General features: G+C 39.3%; 1 protein-coding gene across 1 annotated transcript in view; it reads left to right on the top strand.

Moving 5' to 3' along the window:
• The window catches only part of RERE (arginine-glutamic acid dipeptide repeats), a 259,834-nt gene that overhangs the window by 96,938 nt on the left and 143,241 nt on the right, over positions 1–19,655 (top strand). The window contains exon 6 of the mRNA XM_007453328.1: positions 5,086–5,190. Coding sequence (XP_007453390.1) covers positions 5,086–5,190 — 105 coding nt within the window. The remainder of the gene's footprint in view (positions 1–5,085; positions 5,191–19,655) is intronic.

The following is a 19,655-nucleotide window of genomic DNA, read 5'->3' as shown; positions in this document are numbered from 1 at the left end:
TATAGTACTCTGTTTTGTGGGTGTACTGTGGTTTATTCACCTGCTGTCTTGTGTATATGCATGTAGGTTGTCAATGAGTGAGTTTGAGCATATTTTTGTCTATATTTTTGTGAATTGTCTGTTCATGTCTTTTCTGTTGGGTTGTTGTCTTTTTGTCTCTCACTTTTTAAAAGTTCTTAATATGCCTATTGCAAGTATTCCCTCAGGACTGAGTCATAGTTAGAAAGCCTTGCCCTACACCACTTTTTAAAGATAAATTCTACCCAGCTGCCCCACTACCATTTACTCTCTTTACCTCAGTGGTTTGAGATGCCACCTTTGTCATATATTATTTTCCATATGTATTCTGGACTTGATATTCTATTTCCTATTGTCTAGATATGTGCTAGCACTATACTCTTAATTATAGAGGCTTCATAGTATGTTTTGATGTCTGATAGGGCTAGCTCCCTCCCTGTTTAGTTATTTGATTTTTCCATATGAATATTAGTAGAACTTGTTTTATTCCATAAAATAGCTATAGCTGGTGTTTGTATTAGGGTTGCCTTGAATTTATAGATCAAGTTTGGAGAAATGCCATGTTGAGTTTTCCTATCCAAGAATAGGGGGTGTTTTCCTGTTTGTTTGTATTTACTTTTGTGTCTTTGAGGAGTGTTTAAGAATTTTCCTCAAACATTTAAGAAAATTAAAAAGTGGAGAGGCAGAGGGGCTTCAGTGGAAGTAATGTTGTATATTGTTATACTTAGAGCAGTCGCTAGAAAACTATGTGGCGTGATAACCCTCAGAACACTATAAATAAATCAAGATGAAATCCTAAAGAAATGTTCAGATAACCCACAGGAGGGCGAGAGAAACAAGAACTAGAAATAGAAAAGAAACTTAAAAAAGAAAAGATACTATGCCTGTCATTAATCAAATGACTTAACAATAGACACGATGCTGACCTGTCTCAAAATCTTTTTTCCCCTTATTTCCGGGTAAGAGTGACAGTAATAGCTGTAAACAAACAAGCTACTGTAAGCAGTCTTTGTGAGCTTGTGTACCTCTTCACGAGTTTCTTTGAGGTTTGCATATGTCTGGGGGTGTATGAAGACTCGCTCAATTATGGATACAGTTTAAGGGAATGAATTTCTGGGCCACAGTTTCCATTTGTATTTCTCTGCTTGCCTGAGGAGGTTCTCTCCTCTTTTTCATCCCCTTCAGATGGCCTTCTCCCACCAGGCACAGGACTCTGTAGATGGTGCCATGCCCAGGGCGTAACCGGGGGGCGTCACAACAAAGCACTACTTGAACAAGTCCTTTCCAGGAAGCCCTTCTTACTGCTGAATAAAAGGACCCTAAGACATGGTGCTTCCCTGTCTTTAGTCTTATTTCTGTTAACAGTGAAGATATGGGGAATGCAGAACCTGAGGAAGCTGGGAAAGCAGCTGTTTCAGCAAGGTGGGCATGATGGCAGTTTTCTCTTAACAGTCTCTCTGCCTCCATTTCACAAACACTGTCAAATAATATACTGTTTTGAGCAAGGGCATGGTGAAAAGAGAGCCCTGGAGAAAGACACTAAGTGCTTAAAATGGTACACATGTACACACTTTTAAAGTGTGAGCACTGCTCTTCAGCAAGAGGCGATATGCAAAATATTTCAGAATGGATGGCAGCCAGTCAGAACCAGCCACGGTCAGCCTCCCGGCCCCTGTCAACCCAGTCTTCCACTCTGCTTTGCTACTGCGGGCCCCTTACCCGGCAGGGACAGACACTTCCAAGAGCCACAGCTATATGCTAGTGACTGTTGTTTTATTTTCTCCCAATGCTTTTTTTTTTTTAATATACAGAAAAATTCAGATTTTAAGTTTACATTTCCATAAATTTTGGCAAATTTGTTTGACACTAAACAAGGCATGGGATATTCTCATCATCCCAGAAAGTCCCCTTCAGCTCCTGTTCTCTCTAAACTTCCCACCCAGAAACAACCACTATTCTGATTTCTCCTACCATAAATTCCTTTTTGCTGTTCTAGAACTTCATATAAATGGAATCATACAGTATGTAGTTTTTTTGTGTCTGGCTTCTTTTACTCAACATTTAATTTTTTAGATTTTTCATGATGGGTTATGTATCAGTAGCTCTTTTCTATATGTTGTTGTGTAGTAATCTCATTGTAAATTGTACAATACTTTGTTTACCCATTTCTTTGTTGATGGACATTTGGTTTGTATCTAGGCTAGTATGAATAAAGCGGTTATGAACAACAACAAAAGCACAGTGAAGGAAATAATAATGATAAAAGCAGAAACTAATGAGGAAAAACATTAGATCTAATTAATCAAATGCTTTAAGAAATTCTAGTATTTTATTAAAAAATACCTTATGGCCAACTGGGATTTATTCCAGGCATGCAAGGTAGGTTTACTATTCAAGACTCTGTTAACATCTAACAGCATGTTAATAAGTCTAAGGAAGAAACCTGTCTCCAAAGCGATGATTATGATATGGTTATTCTAAAGCTATTTAATGGGAACACCTGGGAGGCTTTTCCACTAAGATCAGGAACAAGGTGAGGATGTCCTCTATTTCCACTACTTTCCACATTTTCATTGTATTAGAGGTGCAACTTAGAGGCTTAAGAAAGGGTAAAGAAAAAGTGAAACTATGTGTGTTTGCAAATAAAGTTAGCATATTGGGAAGACCTCAGAGAATCAGTGATTAAGCTCTATCAAGTGCTAAAAAATTTTGTTGAGTAGCAGGATATAAAATTAACATACAAAGATCAATACCCTTCATATAATCAAACGGGAAGCAAATAGAGGACACAGTGGTAGGTAAAATCCCGTTTATTACAGCTTCATAGTCGTTTATCATATGATAGCCTTCTCTTCCTACTGCTTTGGATTTTCCCTAAGCCAGTTGTGTTGCCCTTCCCTGGGAACATTTTGGCAGTGTTTTTGATGGTCACAGTGATGTGTGTGGGTGCTATGCGGTAGAGGCCAGGGATGCTGCTAAATACAGGATAGCTGCCAACAACAAAGGATTGCTGTCTAAAATGCCAGTAGTGCTGAGACTGGGAAACCTTGTCTTAAACATAACTGATTTCCAATGCTTGTGTTTAGAATTGTGGGTTAGAGGAGTGTCTATGTGTTTAATTAATTACTTATCCAAGTTTAAGGATAAAATTAAATTTGAGTAATAACCAAGAATAATAAAGGAAGAATTGCTTTCCTTTAGTAATGGACAGTGATGAAGTAATTGATTTTGCACAGCGCGGAGCAGTATACAACGTTTCATAGACTTCTCATTTGATCTTCGTAATATTTTTATGAGATAGGTATAATAGATGTACTTATCTCTGGTTAACTGATAAAGGGACTTACTTCTTTCTTCTAGGCTTCAGGGATGAATCATTTCTGATAGGTGGGTGATTAGTTGCAGAGCGAGTGCATTGTTCATCTAAAAAGTTGTCTTACCTGCCTATCCTTTTCCAGGAGCTCATTTTAGTTCCAGTTAAATACTAGAAGGATAGCTCCTGGGCCTGGAGAGTTGATACCTAGTCCATTTTTTCCTTTAATTGTATCTTGTTACCTACAAGTCAGTGCTTCCAACAGAACTTGCCACGATGATGGAAATGTTATATAAATCTGTGCTGTTTGAGATGGTAGCCACTAGCTACATGTGGCTATTTAAATATACATTAATTGAGATTAAATAAAATTTAAAATTCATTTCTCTTCACTTATACCAGCCATATTTTAAGTGCTCAATAACCCTACATTATCTTCTAATCAGTAGTATCCAAAGGAACTTCAAGAAATCAGTAGTATTTTTGTTTAATTTTTAAAATGGAGATTGTCTCAGCTCATCTTATCTTCTGCCCAGTACTGAGGCTTTGGTCACAGATTACTTAAGCCCTGTGGGAAAGGAGGATTTTTAATTGCTTTTCAATTTGTTAGGAAGTGAATGAATGTCCATCCCCATGTTGATATCCCTCAAGTTTCTTTCACTAACACCTTGGCGACTAGCACACGTGTGTGTTGTTGACGTGCCAACTCATGGAGTCCTTCTGGGAATGGAATGCCTGCTCACGCAGTGGGAGGTCACATCCCTGGAAGCATCTTGCAGGTTCTGTTGATGTGCCTTCGATCCTCCAATTCCATCTACTCTAATCATAGCCTTTGGCTTCCAGTTGATGTTAAAGTTGCTTCCTGTAACTGCTGAGGGAGTTGAAATTCTGAAAACCTCCCTGCCTTCTTTGGAACCCTGGAATTTCTCTCAGCACTCCTGTATGTATGTAGGTGTGTGTAGTGGGATGGTGGGTCCTACTGCATGGTATAATGTAAATGACATTTATATTTGGTGTGTGGAAACGCTGCTTAAGGAGTTGTGTAGTATTGTAGAGTTTTCAGCTATATTGTGGTTTAACTTTTGTTAGTAGGTGAACCTGGAAACCTTACTGCTCTAGTATTTCCATGGGAATGCTTTTTCCAACTTAGTCAGTTAATGTTACCTGAAAATTTGGGAAGTGTGTGTTTGTATACTAGAACCCATCTATATATTTAAAATTAAAATTTCTCTAGGTTTTAATTTCCAAGACAGTTTATTTCTTCCACACTCAGAGAGAAGAAAAATATTTAACAGTTACACATTCTCCTTTTCGTAAGGTAGCAGGAAGAAGAGGCCCATTTTGCTTTGATGATTTACAGAGACTTTAGATGGATTTTTTTTTTTGTAAAGTAATGTAAATGTGGTTTAAATTTTTCCCCATCACTTCTAGTTTAATATCCTTTCATCACAATCCTGCCCTCAATTTGTCTTTGTGGTTTAATTAATTTTATTCTAAGACTAAAAGGCTGAGATAAAAGCAGTTAAGTTGTAAACTTGTAGGTTAAAGCAGTCATGAAACAAAAAAATATAATAAAAAAACGGGAACTCCTGTTCTTCTGAACAGATAATTAAAGAGTTTGTAGCCATATTCTCCATGTTCTTAGAATACCATGGATTTAGCTATATCTTCCCCCACCTCTGCTTTTCTAGTAGTATTATGGTTTGCAAAGCTGTTGAGGACATTACTAACGTTTTTTGTTCATTTATTTTCAGAGGGAAGTGTAACATCTCCCATTTTTCTGACATATTTGCTGCTAGAGAGTTTAAAGCCCGAGTGGATTCATTTTTCTACATATTAGGCTACAACCCTGAGACGAGGTAAGTGAGTCACTGGGTCCCACTCCGTGAGAACTTTGGCTTTTTTTCACGAGTGTGGGTGTGTCTGTGTACACTTCTGGGCATATACTGATAAGATGAAAAAAAAGACACAAAGTCCTGTAGGAAACCTCTTTGGGAGGAGTTGTACTTAATGTCTTTGGTGTCTTTAGCAGCTTATTGTTTGCTTTTTTGTTGTTGTTGTTAAGAAAAGGAAAAGTAAGACAATTTGGGTTTGCAGAGGGCAAGATAAAGACAGATGTTTAGTTGGTGTGTGTTTTGAACTTATTATGAATTGTACCCTCATGCCTATTCAGTCAAGCCTGCCATACCTTATCGAAAACACCTAGGACATTATGGAAAGTTCGTTGATTAGTAATTTGTTCACCTAATAAAACCCCAGGAACACTCACTGAAATATCTCTAGTAAGACTGCTGGTATGAGATGGGCACATCCAGTTCTCAACTGTCTTGGTAAGATCTATATCACAGGTAGAATTATTATTTTTTAAATGAAAAGCAATAGAGTCAAAATAATTTAACAGAAAGAATTCTTTGTTTATGTCTCTGATAGGCTGTAGTTTTAACTCAGCCCATGGAAGAACTTCTGTAAGAGTATATGTGTTCATATTTATCTTGTATCAACCATGTGACTGTGTTTTATTAAGAATTTGAAAAAACAGAGAATGTTATTAGGGCGATCAAGTAGTCTGTGCACAGGGCAGTCAGGACATAATCTAAAACTATAAGGACTGAGAAAGAAATAAAAGGTGCTTGGCTCAAGGAAGTTAGTAGAAAGAAGTACATTAAGTATAATTGCCAGATGGGTACCGCTTGAGTGAAAACCTCTTCATGGAGGATGCTGAGAAATTATATGTAAAATTTAGAATGTTGCTGTTTAGACCATCAAACTAGGGTCAATAAAAGGCAACATAATTCTTTGTTGTGGTTGTAAGAGGCTGCATAAAGCTCTATTGGGACATAAATATGTGTCTCTTTCCATATATATACTAGACTATATATACTAGACAACAACTATGCTCACCTTTTTTGCTTACCTTTTTTTCTTTAAAAAACAGTGAATTTGAGCTTTTGTTTTCATTTTCAAAAGTATGCCCTATTCCAGTGGCAAAGAAGCTGATCAATGGTAATATTTCAAAAGCATCTTATATTGTGAAATGTTTATATTACATATGCATTTATTAGCTGCCTGGTCATGTCTTCCTGTTGCCCAAGTGAAGTGTTGGACACTCAGAGTTGGATTTCTGTCTGGATACACAGTAGTCTGTTATTTCAGTGATGCCATATTTATTGAACTATTTGATAGATGGCTGTCATATTGCACAAGTTAGATTGTTTCAGGGAATTGACCAAATAGCTTTTGAGTTTTAAATGTTTAGCTCTTGGATTCATAATAGCCAAGCAGGTTTACTTTTCACTAGTTTTAGTTGTACACCTGTTTTTGCTGAATGTTCATTTAAAGTGATATGTAGCTTATCTGTGTAAGCTGGAGACTCACGCAGGTTCTTGTCTCATTTTTTATTGTATGTTACTGGTAGTCATTCAGAGAGATACTTCCCATCAGTTTTGTTTTAAACTGTGGGTTAGGCGTGCTATAGAGGAATATATTATTATTTATCTCATCTGAAAAAGCAACCCAGAGACATGCCTGTAGCAGCGTGTTTCCAGGATCTGCATCCTGAAGCACTTCTTGAGTGCTTTGACCTTAGTCCCATTTGTTCATTTCTGTGGCTCTGTTCCCCGTGTCCAGGTTGTGCTTGGCATAGTGGAAGTGCTTGGGGGTTGTTGGATGGATTGAAGTGAACAAATATTTGAATGTCTACTTATTAGTGATAAGTTTGTGGCAGGTCTCAAACTTCTCACAAAGTGAGTGTGAAAATTTGCAGTGATAAAGCCAGTGTGGACCAAGCTCACTGTCTTCACCATGAGCACTGCTTTCTACCTCCGAAGTTCGGGGTTTGGTGCACACTTCCCATAGCTGCCCAAATTATCAAAACTGTGTATGTGATTTAACAGAGTATAGAAAACTGTGTTTTCTCCGCCTGGCTTATGCACAGCCCAGTCCTTCGAATGCTCGGGGTGCATGCCCTTGCAGAACTTATCTCTGTTCCTGTCTTTGTTTCAGGTCCGTGAGGGATGGGGCAGTGTGATGAGCTGGTCTCCCTCATTTGAGATGAGTGAGACTAGCATGTAACTGTGGCTGTGTGGTGCTGTGTGCTGACTCTTAGTGCCCTGAGTCATCTGGGGAGGAATGTCAGACCGTTCTAATAATCCCGTGAGATGGCACGTTGATCAGTAAGACCACTGGAAGTTAAAGAATGGTGATTCTGTGACTCCAGACTTTGATGACTGTCCCCCTCCCCTTAAATAACGTGTGAACTCTAAGAGAGCAGTTAAAACTGAAGTTTAGGATGGAGTTATTTCTCGTAGCAAATTTTCTGTTAAAAGTTGACTTACGTAATTTTCCATAATTTTTTTAGCATCTTAGTTGGCACTGAATGATTGGGGTTTTTTTCCTCTCACATTTATCACAGATCCTTTTAAAACCCCAATATCTGGCTACCTCCCCCCTCACCTACTTATTTATTATATTTCTGAATATTGTGCCTTATCAGGGACCTGGTTGTCCAGAACTTTTTGGTTTTGATGGTGTTACCTTGCGTGCTAGTGGGGAACAGACTTTTATGAATGCTTTGGTCCATTGCCTTTAAAATTTGGAGAGGGTGGATTTCTTGTAGTCGGCATAGAATTACTTCGGTGTTATTAGGTATAAATTTATATTTCATTAATTATTTTTTTCTACTCAGAGTACGATCATTACTATAAGTGAAGCATCCACAATAATACAGGTTCATAATCTCTTATTTTCAATTCTGAAATCTGAAAGCTCTGAGGATCAAAAAATTTTTATGCTAAGTTGGGTGCTGAAATTCATTTGACCCTGAGGTCAAACTTGACCTGAACTGATGTGAGACTTTTTATATTCTTTATTCAGTTCACTTTGTGTGGACTTGCACAGCTTTTACTACAAAGGTACCGATGTGATAGAATAGGGATTAGTGCTCAGACACTGCTGTGGTATTACCCTGGTATATTCCCTGTAGTACCTTCTAAATCCAAAAATTTCTCAATTCTGAAAATCTTCTGGTCCTAAAGATCTTAGCTTAAGGGTTGTAACGCTGTGTTCCTGCTACCCACGACATTTAAGGAACAAAACTTGGGCAAAAAATGTGGGGGCAGATGTTTCTAGCTTCAGGTAGAATCCAGGCTACAGGGGCTGGCAGGTGAGAGAGGGCTTGAAACTTTGGTAATTGGGCTTTGCTTTTGGAATTTGTTTTGTCGTTTCTGCACTCAGGGAGTGTTCACTGTTGCTCAGTAAGTAAGATTCACTCCAAATTTACGTCTGCAGTCAGCATACTCTGAACATAATGTCATCATGTTCTCATTTTCTTTGAAGGGTATGATCCAAAATCTAGTGAGAAACTTTAAATAAAGTCAATAAATTTCAGCTCAGAGGTCTTAGTACATAAAGCCAGTAGTCCTTATACATGAACTTGACCAAAACACCAGCGTCCTTGGTTGAATTAAAGTAGGTTGGTTCAAAACAATAAATAAATAAAGTAGGTTGGTTCTAGCTTATAAAAAGAGCTGGGCATAGAGACCGGTTACATCTATCCTTTTATTCTCCTTGTTGCTTCTTTATTTGTCTAGTACCTCATGGCCATTTAATCTGACTGCTTGATCCTTTTGTTAAGACCAGCAGCGTGGAAAGATCTCCCCTTATGGACCCAGGCAGCCTGGGTTCTGATTCTGTGCTCCCACTTCATCTTTGTGTCCATGGGTAAAGGTTGTACTTCCTGGACTGTGTTTTCCTCTTTAATAAAAATGGGGAAAACAAAAACAGGGTAGCTTTTGTAAACTGTAATTTTTTTTGTTGCTTTTCGGGAATTGCAAAAATATAAATTTTCTTTTGAAGAAGAGATTGAGAAGTGTCTTTTTCAGCTCCGTAAGATGGTGTTGAATCCATAGGCGAAATATGAACCACTTCCCAAGATGTCTCGATTCTACCAGGTAGATCATTAACCATCTGGTTGATTTTGCTGACATGTGGAAGTCTGAGCACTGGGGATTCTTGCCTCTGCTTAGAATATTAATTATAAAATTCTTTGAATATATTCGGTTGCTAAAAATGTAGGGTAAATTTCTTCATTGACCACAATGAAACTGACTCAACAATTAAAATAAATACGTGAGTAGTGTTGATGGGAAACAATACATTTCTACAGTCAGAATATTTTATTGAAAATTTGAGAACCAAAATTGAAAAAACAATTTTATTGAGAAAGAGGTTTGGGCTTTTTATAGCAAACAAGCCTGTCCTCTTTGTAGCGTGGAGGGTTTACTGAGTTTTTGGTTGTCCTTTCCCTCATCTTCCCATCCCTCCACCTCTGCAGGTTCGGCCTGTTAGCCAGTGCTTTTTTTAATTGTGCTTTGACCTTTTCTGAGTCTATACCTTTCATTTCTTAGAAAAGTTCTGCTTACCTTTCTGCCTCAGGCCAGTGAGTTAGAAGGGGAAGGAAGTAATAGTGAATGGAGTCCCAGTAAGAACAAGTTTGCAGGGTGGCTACTTGAGAGGAGGTGCCTTTATTTTTAAATTATTAAGAGTGAATTTTGCCAGGAGCCAGTCCCTTTGTTTCCCCTTGCTAAATAAGAGTTCCTTGGGTCCCTAATGGGCGCAGTGGTTAAGAATCCGCCTGCCAAGGCAGGGGGGACACGGGCTCGAGCCCTGGTCCGGGAAGATGCTGCGGAGCAGCTAAGCCCTTGGGCCACAACTGCTGAGCCCGCGAGCCACAACTACTGAAGCCTGCGTGCCTTAGAGCCCGTACTCCACAACAAGAGAAGCCACTGCAGTGAGAAGCCCGCACACTGCAATGAAGAGTAGCTTCCGCTTGCCGCAACTAGAGAAAACCTGCGTGCAGCAACGAAGACCCAGTGTGGCCAAAAAAATAAAATAAAATGTAGTATTTTGTGTATAGGTGGTCACAGAGCAATCCCGTGCTCTAATACTAGTTTTATATAAGCGTCAGTGGTCTCATCAGAGGCTTGGTCTGCGGCATGAAAAATCTGATTATATTCTTGGTTCTTTGCTTCTTGAACATGAGCCTTCTCTTGTTTAATCAGGTGGAAAACAAGTTGAGGGCTGAGATCTCATCTTCTATCTTGCCCAGGAGAGAATGTCCCTGGTCACCTGTGATCACCTGCATTCATCTGTGCCCTCTCCGCTTTTCTTCTTCTTCTTCCAGGAAGCAGGTTTTTGTTTTTTTTAAAAGCAGTATTGAGGCTTAAGTATTATTATCCTTATATTTAGAAGTAATCATAAACCGAGGCACTTGCAAGAATTTATATATATAATCTCCCCCATGACAGTGGCAATAATGTTACTAATAATAGCTATAGTTAGTGAGCACTGTGCACCTGGCCCTGTGCTGAGTGTTTTACTTGTATGATTCACCTTTCTTTACTTTGTTTTGAAACAGTCTTGACCATACAGAACAGTTGCCAGTACACTAGAAGATCTTTGCTTAACTGAACCATTTGAAAATAAGTTGTCACCATGAGGCTATATCACACTCTAATTCTTTGTGTATTTCCTGTGAACAAGGGCGTTTTTCTTGCATAATCACAATATAGCCTTCAAAATCAGGAAATTACCAAGTAAATATTATTGCCCTGGAATTCTCAGACCCCACTCAAGTTTTATAACAACAAGCTATAGCAAAAGGAATCCAGTTCAGCATTATGTATTTGGTTGTTATATGTGTGTTTAGTCTCCTTCAATCTGGAAAAGTTTCTCAGTCTTTCCTTCACTTCATGACATTGGTACTTTGGAAGATTGTATAGGCTAATTATTTTGTAGACTGTCCCTCAGTTTGCATTTATGATGTTTCCTTATCATTGCATTTATATCATATATCTTTGACAGGGACAGTACAAAAGTCATGTGTTCTTTTTCCTGTATCCGTTAGGTGCTACACAATTCTAGTTTGTCCCACTGCTGGTAATATTCACTGTGATACATTGAATAAGGTGGTGTCTGCCAGGCTTTGCAATTGTACAATTTCTCTTTTTCCTTTTATAATTTTTTTTTAAAATCGGGTTATAGTTGCTTTACAATGCTGTGTTAGTCTCTGCTGTACAACAGAGTGAATCAGCTATATACATACATGTAGGTATATATACCCCGTCTAGGTCACCACAGAGCACCGAGCTGAGCTCCCTGTGCTGTACGGCATGTTCCCACCAGCTGTCCGTTTTACACCTGGTCGTGCATATACGCCACTCCCAGTCTCCCAGTGCATTGCCCCACCCCCACCCGTGTCCACACATCCCTTAATGACTGTTCTGTAGGTGGTTGTTCTGAGACCCTGTAGATGCTTTCTTCCTCATCAAACTTCGAATTATTCATGTATCTATGGCAGGGTGGACTAATGGCTGCCAATTTTATCCAGTTGTTTATAATCTGTTACTACCATTTTGAGGTCAGATTGTGCCAGATTTTGGAGAATGATACTTAGGAACCCAGATCTGGTGCTCGGTATGCTCATTAGTTTGTGTCACTGTTCTCAGGCCTTCTGCATGAAACGGAGCTTGGGGGCTGAGGGGAAGGGAGGTAATGCACACTTTTACATCTCCTTCATATCTGTGTGTTTGTGTATCCATGAGTTCATAACAAATTTTCCAGCTCTAATCCAATAATACAAGGTTCCTGCAAGTTTTTTTCCCTTTTTCCTTATTTGTAATTCTCACCTTTAACAGTAGAAAACTTCATCTCATTGTCCTTAATATCTTTACCTCCAATTTCCTATCCCAGACTCTGCTCTCTCCCACACATGGATGGGTTTTGACATCTTTAGCTGTATTTTTAGTAGGTTTACCTGTTGATACTTCTTAGTGCCACCTCAAGGAATCAAATTTGTAACATCATCTGTTCAAGACGTATTCGATAACAACTACTACTACCATGAAGTGAATGCTTACTCTGTCCTGGATTGTTTAGTTTTTTAATTCCCATAAAAGCTCATTGAGGTTGGTATGTCTTTATTTTATAAATGAGGAAAAGGAAAATCGATATTATATTAAATAGCTGCCTAAGGTTAGTAAACAGGAAACCCCAACCCTGTTTGACTCAAAACCTTGTGCTCTTAACTTCCATGATTTCATCATAGATTGATTCATCATCATAGATTGATTCATGTACAACATATTTTCTTCTGGCTGTGTTAGAAAATAACTTTTAGTCTTTCTAATGAAGAGAAAAACACGTGCTTACCAGAAAATAACTTGACAAATTCAAAAATTAAAGAAGCAAACTGTTATAATAATTCTATAACCTGTATTTGTGTTTTTCCTTGAATATACATCTTTGTGCACCTGTCTAGGTATATGTGTATGTTTTAAGATTATAATTAAAATATTGTTTATACATAATGTACAAATAATCACGCATTCCTCTATTCGTTCATCATCTTCTGTTTTGAACATAGTACCATGTCATTAAACGTTTTACAAACATTTGTAATGAGCACCCTGTATACACCATCATATGGATGTCCCATAATTTATCTGTTCTCATATTATTGAACATCTGTGGGTTTTCCATTATTTAAATAACATGGTCAAATAACATTGTGACCATCATAGATATTTATACTTCAGCTATAAAGTGACAATCTAGATCTCCCTTATTTCAGTTAATTTGGACAGGTAAAATATCTTTGAATGCTGAGCTCACTGTCAAAAATTTCAAAATGTTGGAGGAAACTATGTGTCTTCAACTTGAATCAGATAAGATAAATGGTAAGATACACATTTAAGAACTTCAGTGCTAGAACTATCAGAAAGAGAAGATATAATAGGCTTGAACGAAATAGAACTTTCATTTCTCTCTCATATAAGCAGAGTTTCAAAGGAAGCAATCCTAGGCTGGTATTGGGCTCTGCAGATACCAGGGGCCACCTCTGTACCCTTAACTTCAGCCGTGACCTTGTGCTCAAGGAGGTGATGGAATGGTAGCCATAACATCCAGGTTGAAGGCTGGAAGAAAGAGGAAGTGGGTAAAAAAAAGCATGCCTTCTCCCTTTAAAGGCAGTTTTCATAATTTGTACAGGACATTTCCTTTTTTTCTCATTAGAACAAAAAGAAAAAACCCAGACTCACGCTTTATAGGTGTATTCTACCACTGTTCTAGAAAACACAGAAAGAAGGTATAGGTTCCCCAAATTATTTTACGAGGCAAGTAAAACCTTTATTCCAAAACCAGATTGAAAAGTAAGATTTATAGGTCAGTTTTACTTACGAACATGCATGTAAGATGTTTAAATAAAATATTGGGAAATGGAATCTGGCAAAGCATTAAAAATATACTTGTTCAAGTTGGGTTTATAGAATGCATGAATGGTTTAATAGTAATTTATCTGTTAACATTTTACCATTTTTTAACATATTGAAGAAGAAAGTATATACAGTCATCTTGATGTAGAAAAAGCACTTGATAAAACTCAACACCCATTCAGTACTTGCGGGGTGGGGGGTTCTTAGCAAGTTAACTGTAGAGTGCAGCTTCCTTATTCTGACGAATACTTACTGAAAACCTGCAGCAAACACCGTACTTAAAGGCAGAGTGTTGGAAATACTCTGTAAAATCAGAGACAATAGAAAGATTCCCATGACCATTAAGACATGAAAATATATGAGGATCGGGAATGAAGAAAAGAACCTTTATTAAAGATGGTGCAATAATTTTTACCATAGAAAATCTGAGAAAATATATGAACAAATGGTTAGAACTGGTAAGATAAATCAGCATGCTTGCTGGATGTAAGATCAGTATAAATATAAAGCCCAGTTCCATTTGCACACACCAGGGACAATTTCAAAATAAAATTTAAACAAGCTGTTTCTGAAACCTTTTCTCTCGAAGGGAGGTTAGTACTAATTAAAAGTCAAATAGAATATCTTTTTTCCAGTGAGTGTTTTTCTCTAGAGTTTCCTGAATGTTAACATTTCAGTGCTAATTTTGTTTTATAACTTCCTTTTTAAAAAAATTATTTTATTTTTGTCTGCGTTGGGTCTTCATTGCTGCGCGTGAGCTTCCTCTAGTTGCAGCGAGCAGGGGCTACTCTTCATTGCGTTGCGCGGGCTTCTTATTGCAGTGGCTTCTCTTGTTGTGGAGCACGGGCTCTAGGCACGCATGCTTCAGTAGTTGTGGCTCGCGGGCTCTAGAGCGCAGGCTCAGTAGTTGTGGCACACGGGCTCTAGAGCGCAGGCTCAGTAGTTGTGGTGCATGGGCTTAGTTTCTCCGCAGCATGTGGGATCTTCCCAGACCAGGGCTCGAACGTGTGTCCCCTGCATTGGCAGACGGATTCTTAACCACTGCGCCACCAGGGAAGCCCCATTATAACTTCTTGTTAGTAAATAAAACATTTTTCTATTTCTGGAGAGTAGAAAACACTTCAAAATTAAATCCAGGAAAATTCCATGTTGCAGCTCTTACTTTACCTTTGATAAACATAAATTTTCTGCTCACTAAACATTAAGTATTATAGTGGCAGAGTGATTATTCAGTTGGTTTTTATATAATAAACCTTTATAATTTTAGAAAGAGTCTATTAGTATAATATATGCATTTCACCTGCTCAGCTCCCCTTTAATGTATTTAGAAGTTTTAATCCTTCACTTGTTGTTCACTGAGGAGTAATTGTAGGAGAGAGGGAGGTCTAGGATCCAGAGGCAATGTAGATGTACCAGGATCACCGGCCTTCTGGGGAGACCTAGCAGTAGGCCTCAGAAGGAAGCACTAGGGCAACCCACGTGCAAGTTGTATGCATATCCCTGCCGGCAGCCAGATGACAAGTTAGGGCAACGTGGTGGCGGGAATGAGGTCCAGGCAGGTTGTTCAGTAAGGAAGCATCTAGTGTTCAAGACAACCAGTGGAAAAAATAAGTCCTGGGTCTTGGAGGCCTGTAAGTACTGAGTAAAGTTCCAAGGGGTCCTCAGCTCAAGACAGGGATTGGTCTGGGGAAACAGAGCCCGTTTCTAGAATTGAAATGTATGGTTAAAAGTGGCACACTGGCTCACTTAATTTTCAGGTTTTAGAGCTCCTTGATTTTCTCTGATGAGGAGGAGGGCTGATCCCATACTCTGAGGTTGAGTTGAATTTAGAGCTAGCTGGGTCTTAAGTGGATTCAGTTTGGGGATTAGAGCACTATGGAAGCAGGTGGGCAGGCAGGTCACTCATTGCCACTGGTGTGTCTGGTTTCCAGATTCCATGAAGATTGATGATTGAAGGCTAGTATAAATATTTTTTGTTTTATGTATTGAAAAATTTTTAGTTTGGAATTTCATGTACATAACTTTAAGAAGAGTTACAAGGTTAGTACATAGAACTCTCGTGTATCTTTCATCCATTTCACCAGTTGTCAACATTTTGCCATATTTGCTTTATTATTTTATTTGCATTGATTTTAGTTTATGTAGTATTATTTAATTATCTTTTAAACCTTATTACAGATTTACTTTATTATCTCTGTTTTTGCCCATTATTTTCTGTGTTTGCCATCTTTGCTTAATTATCCTCTCTATAGTATTTTCCTTTCCTGAACCATTTAGGAATGAATTGCAGATATCAAGCTTCTTTTCTCCTAAATATTTAAATGTCCAAGAACAAGGACATTCTCTTACATAACCGTAGTATGGTTATCAAAATCAGGAGAGTTAACATCGATGTAATACCATGTAGTCTAATACAGTCCACACTCACATTTTGCCAGTTTTTCTAATGTTGACCTTCATAGTAATTCCCCCCCTATGATCATGCATTGGTGTTTAGTTGTTGTATTGCTTTAATATCCTTTGCCTCTCTTTGTTTTCATAATACGTTTCCTAACCTTTTTCTTGTTTTTTTTCCCCATGATATTGACATTTTTGAAGAGTATATTTTCAAATATTATTCAATTTGGTTTGTTTGATGTTTCCTCATGATTAGATTTAGCTTATGTAATTCTTTTATGTACAAATTATGTGTAAGTGATATTTTGCTCTTCTTGGTGCATCAGATTTTTTTTTGAAGTACAAAACAAGAGAGTTGGGGGGTTCCAATAAAGGTGATTTTGATACTCTCCTTGACCCTAAGGAGCTTAACATCTCTTAAGAGAGTTGCGGCACCCCAGAGGAGGGTGCGGTGAGCTGAGGTGCAGCAGGAGGACAGCGGAGCTGTCTGAGCTTTCCAAGCTGCTCCTAGGAAAGAGGCGTCTCCAGAGAGGGGCTGGCTGGAGCTGTGCTAGAGAGGATGCGTTCTCCACGGGGAAGAGAAGAGGCCTTGGGAGTGAGCTCCAGGGTGTGCTGCTGCTGAGGGGTCACGGGAGAAGGGATGTCTGTCCAAGTGGTATGTAAAGGACGGCTGTGAAGAGACAGTGTCAGCAAAGACAATGAAGAGCGTGTTGCAGTAGGCCGGGGTCACAACTGGGATCCAGTATCACGGAGAACAGGCCATAGGCTGTTGGTGTCACTTAGGGCATTAGTCACTTAGTGTCACTCAGGACATTTTGTGGGACTGAGATTATAGTCCCCATTTGTTGACTTGCTATCCCAATAACCGGTTTTATGCTGTACTCCATGGAATAGTTACTGTGGTTTTTCAGAGTAAAGATGAATTTATTAAATTATTATTTTATGCTGAGTACTCCAAGTAAGCTATTTATGTGTGAAAGGGCTTGGTGGTTTTGTTTTGTTTTGTTTTGTTTTTTTAAACCAGAACATTTATTGTGTGACTAATTGTTGAAATCCTTAAGAGGAGCTGGATGTTGCAACAGCTGCCCTCTTGGGTTTAGGTGTTGTTCCTTCATGGAATCCATGCCTGAATCTGCGGTATACAGTTTTTAGGTGCCTCATTCGACCAGTCCCGGTGGTATTTCGTCTTTCAGCTTTAGCACTCCCGCTACACTTTCTCTTTCGTGTGGCAGGGGGGCCACATTTGCCACAGGTGGACTTCTGAAGGTGGTAGGCCTTAGAGCCACAGCGGCGGCACACGTGTGCGTCTCATTCCAATGCTTTCCAAACGATGACCCTCCCTTCGTTCTCTTGCTTCTGGTGGTTTTTTTTTTTTTTAATGCACTTTTGAAGGAAACAGTTTGGTGGTCATATTCATGCTATTTGCTACTAGGTTCTAGTTCAGTTGTTCTTGTTTTTAGAAAGTCTTTTTCTCTGGGCTGTTTCTAGTCACACACTTCTGGGGACATGTTGTCTTATGTACCAGCCGGGAAGATGATATTCCAACCACATGATGCTTGCTTCATGTGCTGGGTCAAAGGTGAAACTTGTTTAAGTGTATTTGGCATTTCTTGTGTAAATTATATTTTTTAGCATGATGAGAGTTTTTTATTTAATCATAGTCTCAATTTAGTAGATCTGAAAGCATAACCGGGCTCCAAGGAAGTGGAATAGGTCCTGCGTTTACTTTAGGAATCTTGAGGACGCTGAGTATCCTTTTAAGCAGGTTTTAATTTCTTCTCATTCCGTTACATTTGTGGGAAACAGAATTGGCACTGCTCCTTCCTACCCTCTCTTGTCCTTTGTAAATTTGGGGGAGTTTCATGGTCTTTCTTTTTAAATTATAACTATACAGAATCATTTCTTGGTTTGCAAATGGAAACTAAGCCCACATACACATCCAGAACTAGGATTTCTTACATGGCTGACAGACCAGCTTGCCTTTTGTTGGAGGTGGAGGTTGAGGGAGAGAGCATAAAATGTGTTTTTAAGGATTTTAACAGGAAATGTGTTGGCTGGTGCTTGGGCAGTATGAACAGCTCAGTATGACTAGGATGGTGTGGTCTTGCTAATGTGGCTTTAGAAGTTGCTTCCGATTAAATTTTTAAATGAATTTAGCTTCATGGACAGTGTTATAGAGAATTGCCTAGAGTTCTGACTCGAGGCCTAAACTGAGATTTTATTTTTAGGTGCTTGGGTATTTGTTGGCAGGGTGCTTGTTCTTTGGCCTCTTGATTTGAACTTTCATGCTCTTTTTATTGTTAGGAGCACATTCCTTATGCTATACACCTCTGATTGGGTTAGTATCTCTTTAGGAGATGTTTTTATTTATTATTTAAGCGATTTTAGAACTTCTTATCTAAGGGAGATTAAGTTCTTTGCATAAAATCCAGTATTCTTGGGCTTCCCTGGTGGCGCAGTGGTTGAGAGTCCGCCTGCCGATGCAGGGGATACGGGTTCGTGCCCCGGTCTGGGAAGATCGCACATGCCGTGGAGCGGCTGGGCCCGTGAGCCATGGCCGCTGAGCCTGCTCGTCCGGAGCCTGTGCTCCATAATGGGAGAGGCCACAACAGTGAGAGGCCCACATACCGCAAAAAAAAAAAAAAAAAAAAAAATCCAGTATTCTTTAGATACTCTGCTTGCTATACCATCCACACTGTGTTTGTGGCTGCAGTGATACCCAGTACTCCATAACTTTGCCAGGATTGTTCGTGTGACCTTTTTCCAAATGTTTAAAGTTTTCAAAAAGAAATTTGCGGGGTTGCTTCCCTTAGGTAGCTACTGCTATGTTTTTAAATAGACTGCAGTATTCCTGTTCGCTAATCCTATGTATAGTCATTCATATCTGTGTTTTTTCATTCTGTTCCTTCTTGATGATCTCTCTGTTTAAACCATAATTTATTTATTTATTTTTAAAAGAGACAAAACAGTACTTGCTGTTGTCTTGACAGAGCAGGGCATTTGTCTGCAGCCTCTCAGTGGCTCGGCCTGCGAGTTCCCTGATGTTGGCCGTCTGGGATCCCCTTTCTGCAGCCCCACTTCCCTGCACACTAGCTTGGTATGCGGGGAGAAGCTGCCTCGTCTGTTGGCTGGGCTTTATTTACGGAAACAGCAGGGTTGAGATTGATTGCGTTGAGAGACAGTGTATGGATGAGGGAGGGTCACAGCACATGCTCAGTCCTGTCAGTGTGAGGGGGAGTTTCTGCGTCCTGCGTGAAGGCTTAGGTCACAGCACAAGCTCAGTGCGAGCTCTGCGAGGTCTCTCAGACCGCATGTGCCTCCATTTTGAGTTGCTAGAGTAGAAAGGGCAGAGTTTGCACAGTAAGCGGAGGCGCAGGGCGCAGCCACACTCACCAGGGCCTCTGTTAGGCATGGACCATGCATTCAGCCCCTGCAGGTAGGCTGTCTTCCTCCGGCCTCACTGAAAGAGGGGGATGGTTTTCCTGCGATCTCTCACTTCTGAGGATGTTCATGAATCCTCAGAATCTTCTGAGGATGTTCATGCATCATAGTGCATGTTCCTGCGAGCCTTGACTTCAGCCCTGGCTGGCCGTGTAGGTGGTGGTGCAAAGCGTGAGATCAGAGCTGAGAATGGAACGGGGTCTACTCAGAGATGCATT

Source organism: Lipotes vexillifer, unplaced genomic scaffold (genome assembly GCF_000442215.2).
Source record: "Lipotes vexillifer unplaced genomic scaffold, Lipotes_vexillifer_v1.1 scaffold575, whole genome shotgun sequence".
Classification (NCBI taxonomy): Eukaryota; Metazoa; Chordata; class Mammalia; order Artiodactyla; family Lipotidae; genus Lipotes; species Lipotes vexillifer.
This window is presented reverse-complemented; position numbering and strand designations above follow the sequence as displayed.